Source organism: Thamnophis elegans, chromosome 10 (genome assembly GCF_009769535.1).
Source record: "Thamnophis elegans isolate rThaEle1 chromosome 10, rThaEle1.pri, whole genome shotgun sequence".
In the NCBI taxonomy this organism is placed as follows: Eukaryota; Metazoa; Chordata; class Lepidosauria; order Squamata; family Colubridae; genus Thamnophis; species Thamnophis elegans.
This window is the reverse complement of record NC_045550.1, coordinates 22353134-22370851: the sequence shown is the minus strand read 5'-3', so window position 1 is coordinate 22370851 and position 17718 is coordinate 22353134. Positions and strand designations below refer to the sequence as shown.

Here is a 17718-nt window from a genome sequence, read left to right as displayed (position 1 = left end):
TAAAGAAATAACTTCTTGAATCCTATGCTACAATTATTTCCAAACAATTTTTTCACAAAACATTCTAATCATAAATAGCAATATAGCAATAGCAATAGCAGTTAGACTTATATACCACTTCATAGGGCTTTCAACCCTCTCTAAGCGGTTTACAGAGTCAGCATATTGCCCCCAACAATCCGGGTCCTCATTTTACCCACCTCGGAAGGATGGAAGGCTGAGTCAACCCTGAGCCGGTGAGATTTGAACAGCCGAACTGCAGAACTGCAGTCAGCTGAAGTAGCCTGCAGTGCTGCATTTAACCACTGCGCCACCTCGGCTCTATATAAATAAATATAAATATTCAGAAGCATTTAAAGCAACCAAATTCCTAACTATAAAATGTAACTTATACTTTCTAATTCCTGAATATATTTCACTTCTTTCTATTTCCTTCAGTGACTCACAATGCACAGGGGTTCACAGTAGAAATGCTTACCAATCAACTTCCTTCTGCTTTGTATTTCAGAGATATCCAAAGTAGGTCAACTCCTTCAATTTGCTCAAAAGAAAGGAGTCCTCAGACACTGCTACAATAATGTTTCTTACCTTGGACACTCTTCTGCAATTCTTTATTGCAATTAAACTTAAGACAGAAAATGAACAGAGCCAAAGAACAAAGAATAAGATAGAAATTAAAGTAGCAGCCTCTCACATGAAAACCTTGGGGAAACTTAGAAAGCCACACAAATTAGTGTGACTGTTCAGTTGACTTCTAATGAGAATGCCACTGGTCTTTACGAAGATGTTCCAGGTCAACAAAGAAGTTGATTGAGACACCGAGTACTGTGCACGATGTCTAAAAAAAATTGTAAAGGCTCAGCTGAACTTTTTTGTCATATGATCAGTTAAATATTATTCTTGCTTTTAATTACCAGTGCTTTGGAAGGCAGTGAAGCCACAGGAGTGTCATTATCATATAGTTAGCATGTCACCTATGCTTGTAAAATATAAAAGCAATCAATGATGCCATGTTTGAATGCCATTAATATGAATGACCTTGTCCATTCCCTGCAAATTATGTCTTTGAAGTTTGAAGAAAGCAGGGGATGAAGTATCCTGAAGATCTTGAGCCTGAAAAGCACCTGCAATTGGCTCTTATGTTAAAAGAATGACTAAAGAATGTCTAGAGACGATTCAATCAGCTCTGGAAGAGAGCTTGAAGAGATTTTAAGCTTCCATTTTACTTTTTCTTCCAATAAAACTTTTGCCTTTTCTCTGTATCCTTCAAATGGATTCTACAAATACTAGAATCTGGGTATTATATGGAATGAGTTCTGTCAGTTTTTTACCTGTAGTACATCTTGTTGTATTTTTCCTGTGACACCAATCTTTAGTTCTGCTTCTAGATCACTAGGCTTTGTGACTGGCTGAATAAGAAATTGGAGCCTTGAGATGAAAGTGAATGGATTGCTGCTCCTTTTAAAGTTCTCATCACTCAAGAAATATAAGGAGGATGGGGTTTAGCATTGGTACACTTTCTGTTGAGCTTCCCAGATTTATTTAATATTTATTAGATTTGTATTTTGCCTTTTTTACTTCACAAGTAACTCAAGGTGACAAAGATACATAATACTGTTTCCTCCTCCTAGTTTCCCCATGGCCACAGCTCTGTTAGGTGTATTGAGCTGAGAGAGAATGACTGGGCAAAGTCACCCAGCAGGCTTTCATTACCTAAAGAAGGACTAGAACGCACAGTCTCCTGGTTTCCAGGCCAACATTCTTAATCACTACACCAAACTAACTAGCTAAAAAGAATGGGACAATGACATGAATACCCTTTTGGGTAGAATATCTGCTATCTTGCCAAATACAGAAAATATCACCTACATGGCCATAGGGAATAATGAAAAAATAGAAGACGTTCCTACGCGGGAGAAAGAAAGCAAAGAAATGGAAGTACAGAAAAAGGAAACAGCAGTGTATTTTCTCATCTTCTGAACAAGAAGAGGAAGTTAAACCACTATGGATGCCTTCCGTATACACAAAAAGCAATTTTACTTGTAATCAGAGAAGCAGTTATTTATCTGTCTGCAAAGAGAACACCAGAACTGAAAAATTCCGAATTTCTCTTGACATTGCAAGCCTGATATTCATTTAATGTAAAATTCAGATAAAATTAGTCTCTAACATGTGTTCTTTGGACTGACATATATTCAGTCTCAATGGATGAGAATGGATACTGCATTTAGACCTAAAAAAATTTTTGGGCAAAGCTGAAATACAATTCCAGAAGAAAATTGACTATTATAGTCTTGCCATGACATGTTAAAATGTTAGTGAATTTAACTGAAAAGAATCCTTGCATTTCATACTAAATATATTAGAGAAACTTTTATAAAGCAGTTTAGACTGGTAATCAAACCTGGAGAAGAGTCCAAGATTGCAAATTCATAATTTGGATTTGATTTTTTTTGCATTTAAAGTCTCCTTTATTACCAAATGAAAATATACAACTTACTGAAAGACTTCATAAAATTTTACTTACATCAGTATATTTATAATCACTGTTTGTGGCAAGAAACACCTTTCCCACCTCATTCATGCGACTCAGCAGCAGTGGAAGCTTTCCCTAAAATGACAAATATCGACATAAAACTAATTCTCAAACATTTAAGTTAAAATTTATTTTGGGGTACTTCACATGACCTAGCTGAAATAGTACCATGCACCCTGCTATTCTGAATAATGCCAAATACATATTTCAGTCTGCTTAAAATATCTTCTAAAATGTTACACATCTTAACTATGCGGTACTGAATCGCATGCCAAGTTCTGTGCATATAATATAGTTGATTCAATGTGATAGCATAAAGGGCACCTTTGTTAGTGCATCCTTACTACATGTTAAGTTCCAGACAAGAGGATAGTTACAGTTAAAGTTGGATTTTGTAGAATGGAACAACTTCTCATAAATAATTTAATAATGTATGAAAAAGTGATATTTCAACACATTATGGAAACAGCTGCCAAATAGATTTTACAGAAACAGTTACAGTCTTTATTTTTGACAGTCATGAACAGAGATGCACTGAATACCTCCCCTTTGGATAAAGAGAAGCCCGAAAGAATGGACAGAGCTTTGTGGAATTATCAAGTTCAGAGAGTGGAGGATGTCAGGAGCCAAGGGGGCGCAGTGGTTAAATGCAGCACTGCAGGCTGACTGCTAGATCAGCAGTTCAGCGGTTCAAATCTCACCGGCTCAGGGTTGACTCAGCCTTCCATCCTTCCGAGGTGGGTAAAATGAGGACCCGGATTGTTGTTGGGGGCAATATGCTGACTCTGTAAACCGCTTAGAGAGGGCTGAAAGCCCTATGAAGCGGTATATAAGTCTACTGTTATTGCTATATTGCTATGTCATACTCAGGAATCCTACATCCCCTTTAAATGCTGCAATTCGTGATCAAATTTCAAATGCTTGGCAATTAGGTTGCATTTATAATTGTTTGTAGAGCCCTGCAGTCACATGACTGGGTTTCACAGTGTTCCCCCCCCCAAAAAAAATACAGCATTTACTTCCAACTTTTGGCAACACCGCACCCATACTAAAGCATTGGTTCACTTAGCATTCATTTAACAATCACGTCAGTCATTTTACAACCACCATATTCACTTAATGACTGCTACAAAAAAGGTGACTGACCCATTTTTATGACTGCGATAGGCAGGTGCCATTATGGTCATAAGTTGAGGACTATCTATTCTATATGAAACTTCTTTTTAGTACGACTTCAAATTGGAAATTCTGAAAGATCTATTTTGGATGTGCATACAGCCAGTGCATTTGCTGTAAATTTCTTACAGTAAGCATATCTCTTTGCGGGAGTATATGTTTGATTTTCAATGTTATCCATAAAGCTGATTAGTCCACACTGTTGAAGGTTACTTGGAAATCAATGAATACAATGGGCATTCATATGCCAGTGATTTTTTTTCTTCCAATAGTTGCCTGATGGTGAAATCTGATAAGAATAGAATAGAATAGAATAGAACAGAACAGAATTCTTCATTGGCCAAGTGTGATTGGATACACAAGGAATTTGTCTTTGGTGCATATGCTCTCAGTGTACATAAAAATCCAAGATATATTCATCAAGTATCATAAGGTACAACACTTAATGATACAAATAAGCAATCAGGAAACAATCAATATCAATATAAACTGTAAAGATACAAGCAATAAAGTTACAGACCTGTAGTCATTAGTGGGAGGAGATGGGTGATAGGAACGATTAGAAGACTAATAGTAATAGTAATGCAGCCTTAGCGAATAGTTTGACAATAGTGAGGGAATTATTTGTTTAGCAGAGTGATGGCGTTCGGGGAAAAACTGTTCTTGTGTCTAGTTGTCTTGGTGTGCAGTGCTCTATAGTATTGTTTTGAGGGTAGGAGTTTGAAACAATTTATGTCCAGGATGCGAGGGATCTGTAAATATTTTCACGGCCCTCTTTTTGACTCGTGCAGTGAACAGGTCCTCAATGGAAGGCAGGTTGGCAGCAATTGTTTTTTCTGCAGTTCTGATTATCCTCTGAAGCCTGTGTCTGTTTTGTTGGGTTGCAGAACCAAACCAGACAGTTATAGAGGTGCAGATGACAGACACAATAATTCCTCTGTAGAACTGTATCAGCAGCTCCTTGGGCAATTTGAGCTTCCTGAGTTGGCACAGAAAGAACATTCTTTTGATGATGTTTTTGATGTTAGATGTCCATTTTAGGTCTTGAGATATGATAGAACCTAGAAATTTGAAGGTCTCTACTGTTGATACTGTGTTGTCTATATTGTAAGAGGTGGTAGTATGGGAGGGTTTCTCCTAAAGTCTACCACCATTTCTATGGTTTTGAGTGTGCATCAGTGTGCTATTCTCTAGTTGTTCCTGCTATTTCTAGAAATGTGGTTGGACAACTACAAAGAGGGATTATCATCATCAATTTCATTTAATGGGAACTTCCCTGAATTACGTGAATGCATTCACTGTCTCACATTATCTCCACCCAGTTTCAAATGCCTCAACTGGGACTCCATCCATTCCAGCAGCGTAACCATTTTCGCTACCTTTATTCCCACTCTTACTCCCTCAGATGCAGGCTCAGCATGCAAGGCCTGAGATCCAGCCTTTCAATGAGTGGTCTATTTCTGGGTTTCTCATCTTTGCAGTAACTTGTTTCAAGATTTATAAATATCCCATTGGCCCTGTGTTTGTTGATTTAGTTATAAGAGAAATGGCAAGGGCGTGGTGTTTTTGTGCAGCTTCTTCCAGTTCCAGAGCCCTGGTGCTCCAGTCTCTTGCTCTGGCTTTAATTGATGGCAAACTTCAGATCTGAGCTGCCCGTATCATGTATTGTCTGCCAACTTGACCTATGTTGGTCTACTGATTCTAGGCATTCATCCAAGTTCTATACTTATGTTTGGTGTCAAATAGTCAGGCACATGCTTTTGGCATATATGTAGATAGTTTCAGAGACTTGTTTTTCTTCCACGTCCACATCATCAGACAATGTCAGAGTAGAAAACCAGTTTGCTAATGTTGTTTAAAATTCTTTTAATCCCAGTTCAGCCAGTTTTGACCAGTACTGCTCTGCTGACAAAACATCTGTCATTTTACATGTTGGAGTTTAATTGGAATTTTTGCCCCCAGTAAGTAATGGTGAGAGCCACAATCATTACTTTGCACCACATGTCCAATTTGAAAGATAAGAAGTGTATGCTTCCAGTTTGATTAATATTAATGCCATTTAATAACAGAAAAGGGAAATACTACACTACCTCCATCAATAAGCACAATATCTATTAGAGCAATTATATCATTGGCAGATAAAATTACTCTCGTTTGGTGGACTTCCTGTTTTCCATTCACTATTTTAAGTGACTGGATAGTAAGACCAATCAAGAATTAGCAAAATAAATCACCATCTATCTTCTTTCTTAAAGCAACTTTTTGAATACTTACATCTTTCACCACATACTTGTGTAGATTTTCAACTGTCTTCTCCTTAAGTGAGCCCTGAAACAACAGGGGAAAAAATCTTACATGACAGCAGAAGCAATGATCTAATAGGTATCTTACTTGGGTTTCATATTAATATAATCTTCCATGCTGTCATCATGCAGGAAGATGTGCAAGTGACACTAAAGACAGAAAGTTCTTTGCAGAGTTTCATATGTCAAGAGATTAGTCTTGATGATTTCATGGTAGAATTGGACAATTCTAAGGGTAATTTATGACATAAGAATGAAATATGTCAAAGTGCCATTCAGATGATGGCACATACTAATTTCTATTCTAAAACTGAATAGTCTGAAACCATTTGATAGTTTAAAGCTACTGTGTTTCCCCGAAAATACGACAGGGTATTATATTTTTTTGACCCACGAAATATGGTCTTGGGCTTATTAAAGGGGAGCAGCGTTCCCTCTAAGCTGCGCATGTGAGCGGCCGCGCAGGTAACAAAGAAACACCACGCACAAGTTTCAAAGTGCAGCACAGTGTTTTTTAATGTCTTTAAATGTGACTGAAAATATCCCCCTTTCCCTCCCTTCTGAACTCTGATTTCTGATTGGTGAAATCAAGGAAGACTCTGCCCAGAGACCGATGACGCTGCAGAAGGGAGAATTCCCATTGGTCCTCTGGGGCTTCGTCAGTTCCTGGGAAAATGGATTTGCTGGTTGTAGCCTGCGTTTCTCTGCACATCCGGGGTTTCTCAGGCATTGCCTCGTCTGAAGCCCCGTTCTGGGCTCAGCATTTTTCTGTGATCCCTTCGCTTTGGGGAGAGAGGGAAGCAACGTGGGATTGGACTGCCTGAGCCAAAGGGGTCCACGGATCTTGAGACTTGATTTTGAGCAGTAACCAATCCTTTCCACTCTTTCCTTTCCTTTCTGTCCTTCTTCTAACTTCCTTTCTTTTTCCTTTCCTTTCTCTTTGCTTCTTCTTTTCCATTCCTTTTCTTTTCTTTCCTTTCCTTTTCCTTCTTTCTCTTTATTTCCTTTTCCATTTCTTCTCTTTTCCTTTCCTTCCTTTTCCTTCCTTTCTCTTTTCCTTTCCTCTTTCCTTTTCTTTCCTCTTTTCTCTTTCCTTTCTTTCCTTTTCCTTTCTTTCCTTTTCCTTTCTTTCCTTTTCCTTTCTTTCCTTTCCCTTCCTTTCTCTTTCCTTTCTTTTCTCTTTCCTTTCCTTTCACTTTCCTTTCTCTCCTTTCCTTTCCCTTCCTTTCCTTTTCTTTTTCTTTCCTTCCTTTCCTTTCATTTCCTTTCCTTTGTTCCTTCTTTTCTTTCTTCCTTTTCCTTCCTTTCTTTTCTTTCCTTTTTCTTTCCATTTCCTTTCCTTTTTCCTTTCCTTTTTTCTATTTCCTTTCTTTTCCTTTTTTTCCTTTCCTGTCCTTTTTCCTTCTTCTTCCCATTTCCTTTCCTTTCCTTTCTTCTTTTCTTTCCTTTCTTTTTTTCTTTTTTTCCTTTCCTTTTCCTTCCTTTCCTTTTTTCCTTTCTCTTTTCCTTTTTTTCTTTCCTTTCCTTTCCTTCTTTTCTATTTCCTTTCTCTTTTCCTTTACTTTTTTCCTTTCCTTTCCTTTTTCCTTTCCTTTCCCTTTTCCTTTCCTTCCTCTTTTCCATTTCCTTTTCTTTTCCTTTCCTTTCTCTTTTCCCTTTCTTTCTTCTTTCCATTTCCTTTCCTTTTTCTTTCCTTCTTTTCTATTTCCTTTCTCTTTTCCTTTCCTTTCTCTTTCCTTTCCTTCTTTTCCATTTCCTTTTCTTTTTCCTTTCTTTCTCTTTTCCTTTCCTTTCTTCTTTCCATTTCCTTTCCCTTTCCTTCTTTCCCATTTCCTTTCCTTTTTCCCTTTCCTTCTTTTCTATTTCCTTTCTTTTTCCTTTCCTTTTCTTGTTTCCCATTTTCTTTCCTTTCCCTCCCCCTCCCTCCCTTCCTTCCTGGGGGTCTGAGGGAGAGGGAGGGGACCCTTTTCCTCCTTGCTCCCCTCCCAACATCTGCTCTGATGGCAATTATGGCTAAAAAATTCAGGTGCTCAGGCATGAAAATGTGCTGCCCGAACACTATACTTTTCAGCACACACGGAAAAAAAAATTAGAGGAACATTGAAGGGGAGGGCTTATTGTTTTTGGGTGGCCGGGTGGCTGCTCCCTGTGACCGGGCTCCCGAAGAGCCGGGCACAGCCTCAGGGTCGAACGGCTGATCTAGCGGTACCCGGAAGTCACCAAGAAATGCGAGCGCCGGTTCGCCGGCCTCTGCCTCCCGTGGCTCGGCACGTTCGGAATGCCCCTAGGTAAGTGAATGGGGCTCTGCGTGGCTGGAGAGGGGGGTAGCGTGAGCAGCTTTTCCACTCCCTGCTCCGCGCAACTCACAGGCTCACGATGCCCTTGGCTAACTCTACAGTACCTGCAGAGCCAGGCATCTCCGCTGCTGGTGCCACCCACCGCTTGGGATTTTTTTTGCTGCTTTCAAAGCGAGGATGGATGCCACTCTGGAAGTATGCTCTATGGTAGCATACAACCATAGAGCGTACTCCCAGAGCGGTATCCTACCTCCGTGCTTTGGAAGCCGCAATGGAGGACGGATGCCGCTCGGAGTACGCTCTAGGTTGTACGCTCTGCAGCCCACACCATAGAGCGTACTTCCATAGCAGCATCCGTCCTCCATGCTTTGAAAGCCGCAAAAAAAAAAAAAAACCCCAAGCGGCGAGCACGCCAGCAGCAGAGATGCCCTGGCTCTGCAGGTACTGTAGAATTAGCCAAGGGCATCGTAAGCCTGGGAGTCGCGCGAGCAGGGAGCAGAAAAGCCACTCGCGCAACCCCCCTCTCCAGCAATGCAGAGCCACATTCACTCACCTAGGGGCATGCCAAGGCTCCGAGCCATGGGAGGCAGAGGGCGGCGAACAGACGCTCACGTTGCTTGGTGCCTTCCGGATACTGCTAGATCGGTCAGCGGCGCTGTGCCCAGCTGGAAAGGGGGGTTGCCGGGCGGCTGCTTGCAAGTGTGGTCACCTCATGGCTGCTGTGTTGCTGCTGTGACAGCGCAACACAGCCATTTGATCCTGAGGCTGTGCCCGGCTCTTCAAGAGCCCGCTTGCCAAGAGAGCAGCTGCCTGGCAACCCCCCCTCTTCAGCTGGGCACAGTGCCGCTGAGTGACCTAGCGGTAGCCCAAAAGCACCAAACAACGTGAGCGCCTTTGCCCCTCACCTCGTTCCTGTGGCTTGGCACCTTTGGGATACCGCTAGGTCGTGGACCAGTGCTCTGCCTGGCCGGAGGGGGGGGATTGTCCAGGGGTCTTATTTTTGGGGGTGGGCCTTATATTTTTGCCCATGCAAAAAATGTGGCAAGGCTTTAGTTTCAGGACAGGTCCATTTTCGGGAAACACGGTACAGGGTGGGGCTATCCTCAACTCTGTCTGGATGACAGGCCACCAAGGAACTTTATTTAAATCGCCAAATAGGGTAGAGAAAAAATTGAATATAGTGTAAGAGGACTGGCAGCTGTTTCTGTGATGGGTTACAACTACTAATCTCTTAAGGCAAGGAAGAAAAAGAAGAATTAAATTAAAGAGAGAATGAAAGAAGAATAAAAGTAATTCATTCTGTATCTCATTTATCCAATCTTGCTGGGGTACTACTGTATTTAGCATTTATTCATCAGGGAAGAAAAATGAAATTACTGAAATGATACTATAATTCAAAACTTAGAACTGTTAGAGATTATCAAAATGTCCCCAAAATGCAGGTTACCTTATAATGTACCCAGTTCTACTGCATCTCTCACATCCTGGAACATACTTCTGAAGGACATGAAAAGGTCTCCATCTTTAAATCCTGTTTCACAGCTGCGAGACAATGGAATAAAACAGCCATGTAGAACATTTCATGAGGCTTGACAAATGTTATGTAATTAAAAATGACGTTGGTGTCCTTAGGTATAAATTGAAAGCACAGTTTCCCATCCCTTCCTCCTAGGTTTTTGTTTACATATTTTATATATTTCACGAATAGGCATTATGCATCTATTCAATCTTCACTGATTCAAGGGGAATCATTTTTTCCAGTGAGCGAGGAAAACCCTGTTATCTTACTGAAAGTTAAATCACAATATTTAATTTTTAAAAGGAGCAACCTTTAAATATTTTCTTCACTCTGAAATAACCACGTCACTATGCTGTGTTTTTATACAGTTGCATTGGAAAAGTTGGCTACAACATGGCCTTGTTGATTTCATATAGCCAAGATAATACTCACCCTTGCATATCTGTCACAATTAGTAAAGAAAATCAATCAGACAAGCCAACAGATATGTCTCTGCAAGAAAGCAAAACCAAGGCAAGACCAGATCTTAAAATGAATGATTAGTCAATTAGACATACCTGTTAATCTAAACCAAGAATACATTCATAAAAGTGTTCATTTAAAATTAATAACAATGTACTACTGATCTGGACTACATAATTCCCCCTCTCAATTCTCACCTGGTAAGTTGAACAGTGTGTTTAAAATGTAAAACCTGTCAGTATCATCTCTCTGAATGAATTTATTAGGATACTGTTCTCGTATTTCTGGCCTGAGGAATATAAAGGACAAAGAATATGGTAGTAATTATATCAAATCAAAGCAATTCCTCTACGGTATATTGTAAGATTCAATCAATGAGAGAGCCAAGTGATCTCTTAAATTTCCAAGAAAAAACTGAGCCCTGAGTAGATTATATGATTTCTTGAAGGTGACATCTAATTTTTGTCCAGGTACTGCTTTTGTATACAAAGTATAAGTTGGATTTTTGAAACCATACTTATTGACTAAAAGATCACAAAAATATTATATGTTTACCAATCTATTGATTGGGGGGGGGGGAGAAACAGGAATAAGATAATGTTAAAGTAGATAATTTATGTCAGAAACTAACAAACCTCAAACTCACTATGAGACGCTATACCATGTGGAACAGAATATATCCCAGCTGTGCATAAGATCACCAATATTTGTATCACTTACCCTCTCATAAAGTTAAAGCCATGTGCACACACTAGGATGTTCCCATAGGCATCAACTTTTAACAGGTTTCCATAAAGAGAATCAAATACCAGGCCTCTATTAAAAAAAGAAATGCAAGGATGGATGTCAGCATTTCATAATAAGCAACGATGAACAGCAAGACTTTGAAAGATAGTCTGTTGGAATGGCATACCTGAGCCAGTTCTATCACGTTCTGTCCAATTAGAATCTGACCCTAAGGAGGACACTGATGATAGAGTCCCATTGAACTTTGTTTAGCTGCAGAGGAAAAAATAGTCTGCATTGCCTGGTTTAAATGTACAATTAATCTATTTGCTTAAAATTAGTTCATTTATCTTAACACCAAGGTATTTTGCCAGAATAGCATTTGGCAGCATTTACTTCTCAGAATTTCACTACAGTTTGCTAGACTTAACCCAAAATTGTGGTTAACATTTTTATTAGTTCTAACAAGCCAGCTTGAGAAATAGTTCTTTGAAGTTTGATTTATTTGAAGCTGACCATATGTACTATTAAACAAAAGTTGCCACACCCTATGCTAATGTCTGGTCATCTAAAAGAATAAGAGGGACCATGTGAGCCAATGTTCACTGAAGTTTTTCTACAACTCCTAAAGAAGCTTGACTATGATATGCACATACAATCATATGGATGTAGTTACACATTTAAGTGTTATATAAACACTAAAATATCTCAATGAAATATTAGATGCTAGCAGAGGGCTTTCATTAAAACAAGTTACAAAGTCAAAGTGCCCATAACTATGAACTTTTTATGTTTCAGTACAACACTGTCCTAGTTACATGGAAAGACAATATATTGAATTTAGACAATCAATGAGGTACACAGTTGAGGGATGTATAATGCTTCCTCTGCTTGATAATTATCTATCGCCCCATTTATCCCTCTAGAAAATTCTGCTATCAAAGTAGCCTCACTTGGCTGAACAATCCTTGAAAAAGAGTCTGGATAACTGAAAAAAAAGTAAACTATATTGGGTGTGGCTATAAATTAAGACTTCAGATTGTCTATTATTTTCTCTGGCTTCATTGCCAATTCATTTAATGTGTTCTGTGGGTCTCTTTCCTTCCCATTAATGTGTCATGGTTTTTCCTTACCCATGATGTGACATTATCCTATAGTGCATTTCTCAGACCCCGCTCTACATCAATAGTTGCTGTAGAAAGATAGGCATAGAATGTTCAAGGTATAAAGAGTTTAATTTTTATGTTAAGTCAACAATACTGAGAGAAAGGTGAGACTGTGATTCAAGAAAGTAGAGTGGAGCATATTTTCTGCAATGTGTAGTTTGTCACCAGGTCTGAGAGAACAAAAGAGTTAATAACCAGACCTAATAATATAATAATTTATTAAAATTGTATACTTCCTTTCAACACCTCTGAGCAGCTCACAACAATCAAACTAAGAAATTATAATAAAATGCAACAGCTAAAATTTCATTCTGTAATCAGTAAGGAGAAATCCAAATACATTTGGAAATAAGCTTAAAAACTAAATGCATACTGCTGATTTGAACCATGATTGTTTAGTCTAAAGCCAAAAGCAGAAGTACATGGCTTTACCAAATGCATGTGGACTTCACATAGAGATAGTGTAGGAATGGTGTAATTCAGGGATTCCCACCCTTGGGCCATAGACCAGCACGGTCTGCCCTTGCCAGGAATTGGGGCTGAGCAAGCAAATGAAAACCCACCCACGCATGTGTGGGATCCAGGCAGTGCACGAAACCACACACACCCATTCCGTGGAAGAAACGCCCTTCCTGGAACTAGCCCCTGGAGTGCAAAAGGTTAGGGCTGCTGATGTAACTTGATTCCTATATTTATTCTTGTATACTATGTGCTATAAGAATTTTTCTACCATATTTTTATCAGAGAATATTTCCCCATTAACCAGCATCTCAAAAGTTTTACATAAATCATTAAAAATTAAAGTGAGCCTAATAAAAAGTATCAAAATGTGAAGCTTTTTAAAATATACATTTTATAAAAATGATTATAATTCTCCCTTACTACCAACTTTTAGTAAATGCACTATACTTTCTAACAATGTTGCCAGAAAGATTCAGGGAAAGTCTCACAGAATTACATAATATAAAGGATTGGAAGGGTCTTTGAAGATTCTCTACTCCTGACCATTGCCAGAAACTACTACTGAACTATAGTATCCTTGTCAGATGGTCAATCATGATGCTTTCAGTCCACTAAGTTCTTCCCAAAGCCCCAAGCAACTTCAAAATCTCCAACACAGCACAAAGAATTGTCTGAGTGAAATGTGCAAAATGTGGCAGTCCCGATACACTCAAGAAAATGCCTTAGGAAATACACAAAGCATTAACAATTCTGGAATACCCATGAATAGTATCCCCAAATGATTTCTGAATAGTAGTCATTTAGTTTCATAAATTAAACTTGGCATTTATAAAATGGCAAAACATTAGTCTACAGGAATATTTATGCTTATCTGCTCTGCGGTTCTCTTCTATTTATTTGTATTTTAAACACATTATCTGATAACATACAAACTTAAATTTTCAAGATACATAGCAGTTTACCAGATATGAACTATAGCACCTTAAGCTTAAAATATCACTTAAACTGTACAGAACAAATACAACTTTAAATTACAATTATTTACCTGGTAGGGAATGTAGGGTCATAGACAAAACTAAGCAGCTCTTGAGGATATCCAATTGAAACTAAACCGTTCGACTGTTAAGTCAAATCCAAGGGATTCATATTCTGGAGATTTATACACTGTGATAAGATGAGAAGATTCCAATTAGAAAATACAAAAGAGAAGCAAGAGAGTTGTCACATTTAAGCAAATCAGAACATTTTCATTAATTTTACCAGTCTTTACAGACAGTTCAGCAGACATAAAGCAATGACTGAGGTATTGTACTTCCGTAACTCTATTGATTGTAAAGTATCTGTTTGCCTTCAAGGTTGGTGCATAATCTGTAGCTCTTGACATCTATCAGAAACATCGGAAACAAGCTTTCTCTGTAGCATTGCTGCCTTCTGGAATGAGGTTCCCCCTGATATCCAGATGGTCCCCTCTTCGCTGTTGTTCAGAAGACATGTGAAGACCCAGGTATTTGGCAAGGAAGAGTGAGATCTTTTGTTTATTTCATCTGGACTGTTCTCCTTCCCATATTTACCTTTAGTGATTTTATTGTAATATGTTTGTTATAAGCCACCCAGAATTGTTGAGTTGAGTGGATCACAAGTTTAATAATCTATTATGGTTGGTTGCACAATCATCCAGATGTTTAGACTGAATTTGGCATTTTTATTCACCCACTGAGTCCTTCCCAAGGGCTAGAATAGCCAGATGTTGATGTCTGATGGTGAGGTATCATTGCAGAATGCAAGTTGTTCTGAATAAAGTTGCCTTTTGAAATTGAGCGATGGTGAATTTGTCAATGTTGATGGTGCTCGAGTTGTTTTGGGATTGCAGCCAAGGCGCCTAATACCATTGGTATTTGCTTTCTTTTCCATGGTAATTCTATTTCTATTGTAGGTCTTTGTTAACTTCTCCAGTTCTTGTCTTCTATTCAGCTGTCTCGAGGAATTGCCATGACCACTATCCAGACTTTTTTTGACTTTTGTTAAATCTGAGGTGTTACGTTGCAGTTTCTTCCTTTTCTATGACTATCTCAATTTTATGGTCCCACCAGTTTCTATCTATGATATTTCTCATAGATCTTCAATACACCATCACCGCTACTTTGTTGTCCATTGTTTGTAGTCAATCTGTGAGATCTTCTTGCAGCAACTAACTAGGTGTCCCAATGTTCTTTGCAGAGGCGGCATTTTCTGTTTGTTGCTGCCTTCTCAATTATATTTCTGTATCAATTTGCTTTTAAGGCTTCCAGGTTTATCTTTCTTCAATTTTCCTGCTCTTAGATATTGCCAGGGTCTTGTTAATATATGGTTTGCCTATTTTTTTAATGTACTGGAAATGTATTACTTTGCTTTGCTGTGTGTCATTCTATTCTTCATATTATTTATGATTGGTTGCACAGTCAGACATATGTTAGTTTGGAATTGGCATTTTACCCACCTTCCAAATCCTTCCTAAGATAGATAGATGTTGTTTTTTTGTTGGTATTAAAGGAAAACAAAACTCCATTAAGTTAAGTCAAAAGAACTTTTACTGAGAGAAAGTGGTTGCAGTAAAGTCAGGCGGAATCTGACGCAGAGCCAAAGCAATTCTTCTGTTTCCCCAACCCCCAACCCCCTGACCAGCAGCCAATGTGATGCTGTAAAGTTGTTTTGAGAATGAGGAGGTGCTAGACAGATAACAGTTCATTCTCAAAACCCGATGGCCTTGGAAACAAGCTGGAACCAACTGGAAGGGAGTGTGCTCTGTCTCCAAAGACAATCCCTCTCCCTAATTCTCAAGCATATCTCTGCAGTAGAGATATGCAAAAGCAAAAGCATGTGGAAAATGCCAGCAAGCCTTCCTCCCCCACCTGCCCTCCTTCCAACAGAATAGAGAACCTAACAGTCACAGGATAGAAGTGGCTATAAGTAAAGCTGCCTTTTGCAATTGACTGATGGTGATTTTTGTCAATTGCAATGGTGTTTAATGGTGCTCCAGGTGTTTTGGCATTGTGCTCAAAGCACTATTACTACTGATACTATCTTTGCTTCCTTTTCCATAGTCATTTGTTTTCTATTTGCAAGTGGTTGTAATTAGTGATTTTCTCCAGTTATGTCTCTTCTATTTTGCTGTCTCTAGGTATTGCCACATCCAGACGTTTTTTAACTTTCTTATTGACAATTGTTAAATCTGGGGTATTCTTCTATTTGAATTTGAAAGTTACGGAGCCCTTTAGTTTCTTCTTTTTCTATACTATGTTTATTTCTAGTAGTAGTAGTAGTAGTAGTAGTAGTAGTAGTAGTAGTAGTAGTAGTAGTAGTACATAGCTGATTGTAATTATTAAGATTCAGTACATTTTATTATGCCAAGTGGCCTTTTCATTTGATGTATAGAAGAGCACACATTATCCAAAGATTTTGGTAACAGCAATTCTTACTGCAGAAATATGTAGACAGCAAGTACGTGTATACACAAATTGTCAATTTTAAGAAAAAAAACAGTTCTTTCTACCATTCCAAAATAACTTCAGCTGATAAATACATGTATTATGGTATATATTCCATCAAACATATTATAAACTTGACCAGAGTATGCATGTATAACCAAGCTGTATAAACATGTAACTGAATCTAGATGTTTTGGAGGAAAGAGATCAACTGGCTATGGAAAATCATTCAATAAAAAAGAATAAATAAATGATAATATGCAAGAAGCTCATAGTACATCTGTAGCCCTTATTGAGTACTGCAAATGCTCAGTAATACTCACCCAATCTCCATAAAACCATAAAGGGAAAAAACTTAAAAGCAATAGACTAGAGATGCTCTGTTAAGGGTCACAATCACAGTCTTCTCAATTCCATAATGGAAAGCCAATTGATCCCTAACATTGCATTTATTATATGGAATCTTGGAAACATTGGGAAACCCTTGGAACTATCCAGCTAATTTTTTTAGAAGGTGCCCCAAAACAATCAAAGTGCTGTTTGATATTTATAGGACATGATATGCCATGTTGCCTAAGCAGTGAACTGTTTCACAGATTGAACATGTGTAACCAGAGCTATTTTTTTCTGAAAGATTCATGATATTTACAACTAGTCAGATATAATATTAGTGATGAGGAGTTGCAGTCTGCAACAGAAGGCAACAACTAGTCAACCTTGCTTGTTTTTGCAAAACCTAACTGGGATTAACTAGGAAAATGAGAAAATATCCCAGAAAAGGGCATTAGTCAACAATCTTTGTACTGTTGCCAAGAAAACTACATGAATTTATCCATGAAGTCACCAGGAATTAGAATTGCCTCGAAGAACTCTTGTACAAGTTCACTCTAAAAAGAGGAAAGAAGGCTATAAAGTACAGGAAAGAATCTTATATTTCAGCAGAGAGAGAAAAATTAAAATTCTGAGGATTTTTTTATAAACAAAGAAAATGAAGAAATATTGTAAATTCTGAACCATTGCATTAAATAAGATTGTAGATTGTAGATTGTAGATTTAATTTATTTGTATGCCGCCCTTCTCCGGGAGGGACTCAGGGCGGCGAACAACTCAAAAGGGGAAAGGGGATACAAACACAATACACGTAATTAAAATACATAAGAGTCATACAGCCATACAAGTCGAGAGGGGAGGGGAACTCATCAACCCCAGGCCTGCCGGCACAGCCAGGTTTTGACGGCTTTCCGGAAGGCCTGGAGAGGGGTGAGGGTCCGAATCTCTGCGGGGAGTTCATTCCAAAGGGCCGGAGCTGCAACAGAGAAGGCCCTCCCCCGGGTGGTAGCCAGATGGCATTGGCTGGTAGACGGAACCTGGAGGAGGCCGACCCTGTGCGATCTAACGGGTCTGTGGGAGGTAATTGGCAGCAGGCGGTCTCTCAAGTACCCAGGTCCAATACCATGAAGGGCTTTATAAGTTACGACTAGCATTTTGAACCGTATCCGGAGCCCGATCGGTAACCAGTGCAGCTCGCGGAGGATAGGTGTAACGTGGGTGTACCGAGGTGCACCCACAATCGCTCGCGCGGCTGCATTCTGGACGAGTTGTAGTCT

At 38.9% G+C, this 17718-nt stretch overlaps 1 protein-coding gene across 1 annotated transcript in view; it reads right to left on the bottom strand.

Moving 5' to 3' along the window:
* Positions 1-17718, bottom strand: part of NT5C2 (5'-nucleotidase, cytosolic II) — a 92356-nt gene that overhangs the window by 9884 nt on the left and 64754 nt on the right. The window contains 10 exon segments of the mRNA XM_032225005.1: positions 2528-2611; positions 5987-6040; positions 9760-9774; positions 9776-9857; positions 10268-10293; positions 10295-10323; positions 10491-10582; positions 11014-11109; positions 13693-13757; positions 13759-13811. Of these exon segments, the coding sequence (XP_032080896.1) occupies positions 2528-2611; positions 5987-6040; positions 9760-9774; positions 9776-9857; positions 10268-10293; positions 10295-10323; positions 10491-10582; positions 11014-11109; positions 13693-13757; positions 13759-13811 (596 nt within the window).